Source organism: Trichechus manatus, unplaced genomic scaffold (genome assembly GCF_000243295.1).
Source record: "Trichechus manatus latirostris isolate Lorelei unplaced genomic scaffold, TriManLat1.0 scaffold00049, whole genome shotgun sequence".
NCBI lineage: Eukaryota > Metazoa > Chordata > Mammalia > Sirenia > Trichechidae > Trichechus > Trichechus manatus.
In genome coordinates, this window is record NW_004443985.1 from 1,254,421 (window position 1) to 1,255,559 (window position 1,139).

The 1,139-nt window shown below is 41.8% G+C and overlaps 1 protein-coding gene across 1 annotated transcript in view; it reads left to right on the forward strand.

Annotated features, from left to right (window-relative positions):
• The window catches only part of LOC101361866 (sodium channel protein type 11 subunit alpha), a 170,432-nt gene that overhangs the window by 129,587 nt on the left and 39,706 nt on the right, over nucleotides 1–1,139 (forward strand). Inside the window, exon 12 of the mRNA XM_012555812.1 lies at nucleotides 967–1,137. Coding sequence (XP_012411266.1) covers nucleotides 967–1,137 — 171 coding nt within the window. The remainder of the gene's footprint in view (nucleotides 1–966; nucleotides 1,138–1,139) is intronic.

Sequence of the window (1,139 nt, forward strand, 5' to 3'; positions counted from 1 at the left end):
CTCTTTGGAAAAATTGTTCTCACCCTGAGCTTCTGGTTGCCTTTTTTCTCCTGGTACGAAACCTCATATTACTCATCATTGTCATGAAGTTTAGATTCCAGCATGCGGCCTGGATTATATAACGTAGGGATTGGCAGACTCATTCTGTGAAGGGCCAGATAAATAGTTTCAGCTTTACAGGCTGTATAGTCTCTGTTGCAACTACCCGACTCAGTCACAGTAGTGCAAAAGCACCCAAAACCAAACCAAACCTCTCGCCATCGAGCAGACTCCAACTCATGGCGACTCCGTGCGTTACAGAGTACAACTGCTCTGTAGGGTTTTCTTGGCTGTAATCTTTACGGAAGCGTATCGCCAGGCCTTTCTTCCGTGGCACACTGGGAAGATAGTAGTGGAGCGCAAACTATTTGCACCACCCAGGGACCTAAAAGCAGCCATAGGTATTTGTAAATGAATGGGTATGTTTGTGTTCCAAAAAAACTTTACTTATGAACACTGAAATTTGAATTTCATGTAATTTTCCCGTGTCATGAAATATTATTTTTTTATTATTCTTTTTCAACCATTAAAAAATATACAAACATTCTTAGCCTCTGACCATACAAAAACAGGCAGCAGGCCAGATCTGGCCCACAGGTTATAGTCTGGTGACTCCTGGTATATTGCGTAGCGTTCTGTGTCATTCATTTTATATACTAAACATGTATGCTCAAGGGCAGTATCATTATTCCAAAGCTTTTATCTTTTTAAAAAGTTAGAGGAAAATATTTCCTTTTTTAAAGCAAAAAGTAGACACAGGTGAGTATTAGATTGGAACAGGGAGTCAGGATGAATTTGACCTTGAAAAGATTTTTGAAAGTCATGAATGCTTGGTTTAGGAACATGTCATGCGCTTTATAGCGGGCCAGGTGGCATTTGTCCTTGACTGGGTTTTCTTCCATTTTTGTCTGTTGTTTGTTTTTACAGCTGAGGGTCTTCAAATTAGCCAAATCCTGGCCAACTTTAAACACACTGATCAAGATAATTGGGCACTCCGTCGGGGCCCTCGGAAACCTCACCGTCGTCCTGGCCATTGTTGTCTTCATTTTCTCCGTAGTCGGCATGCAGCTTTTTGGCACCCAGTTCAATGCCACGAGGAC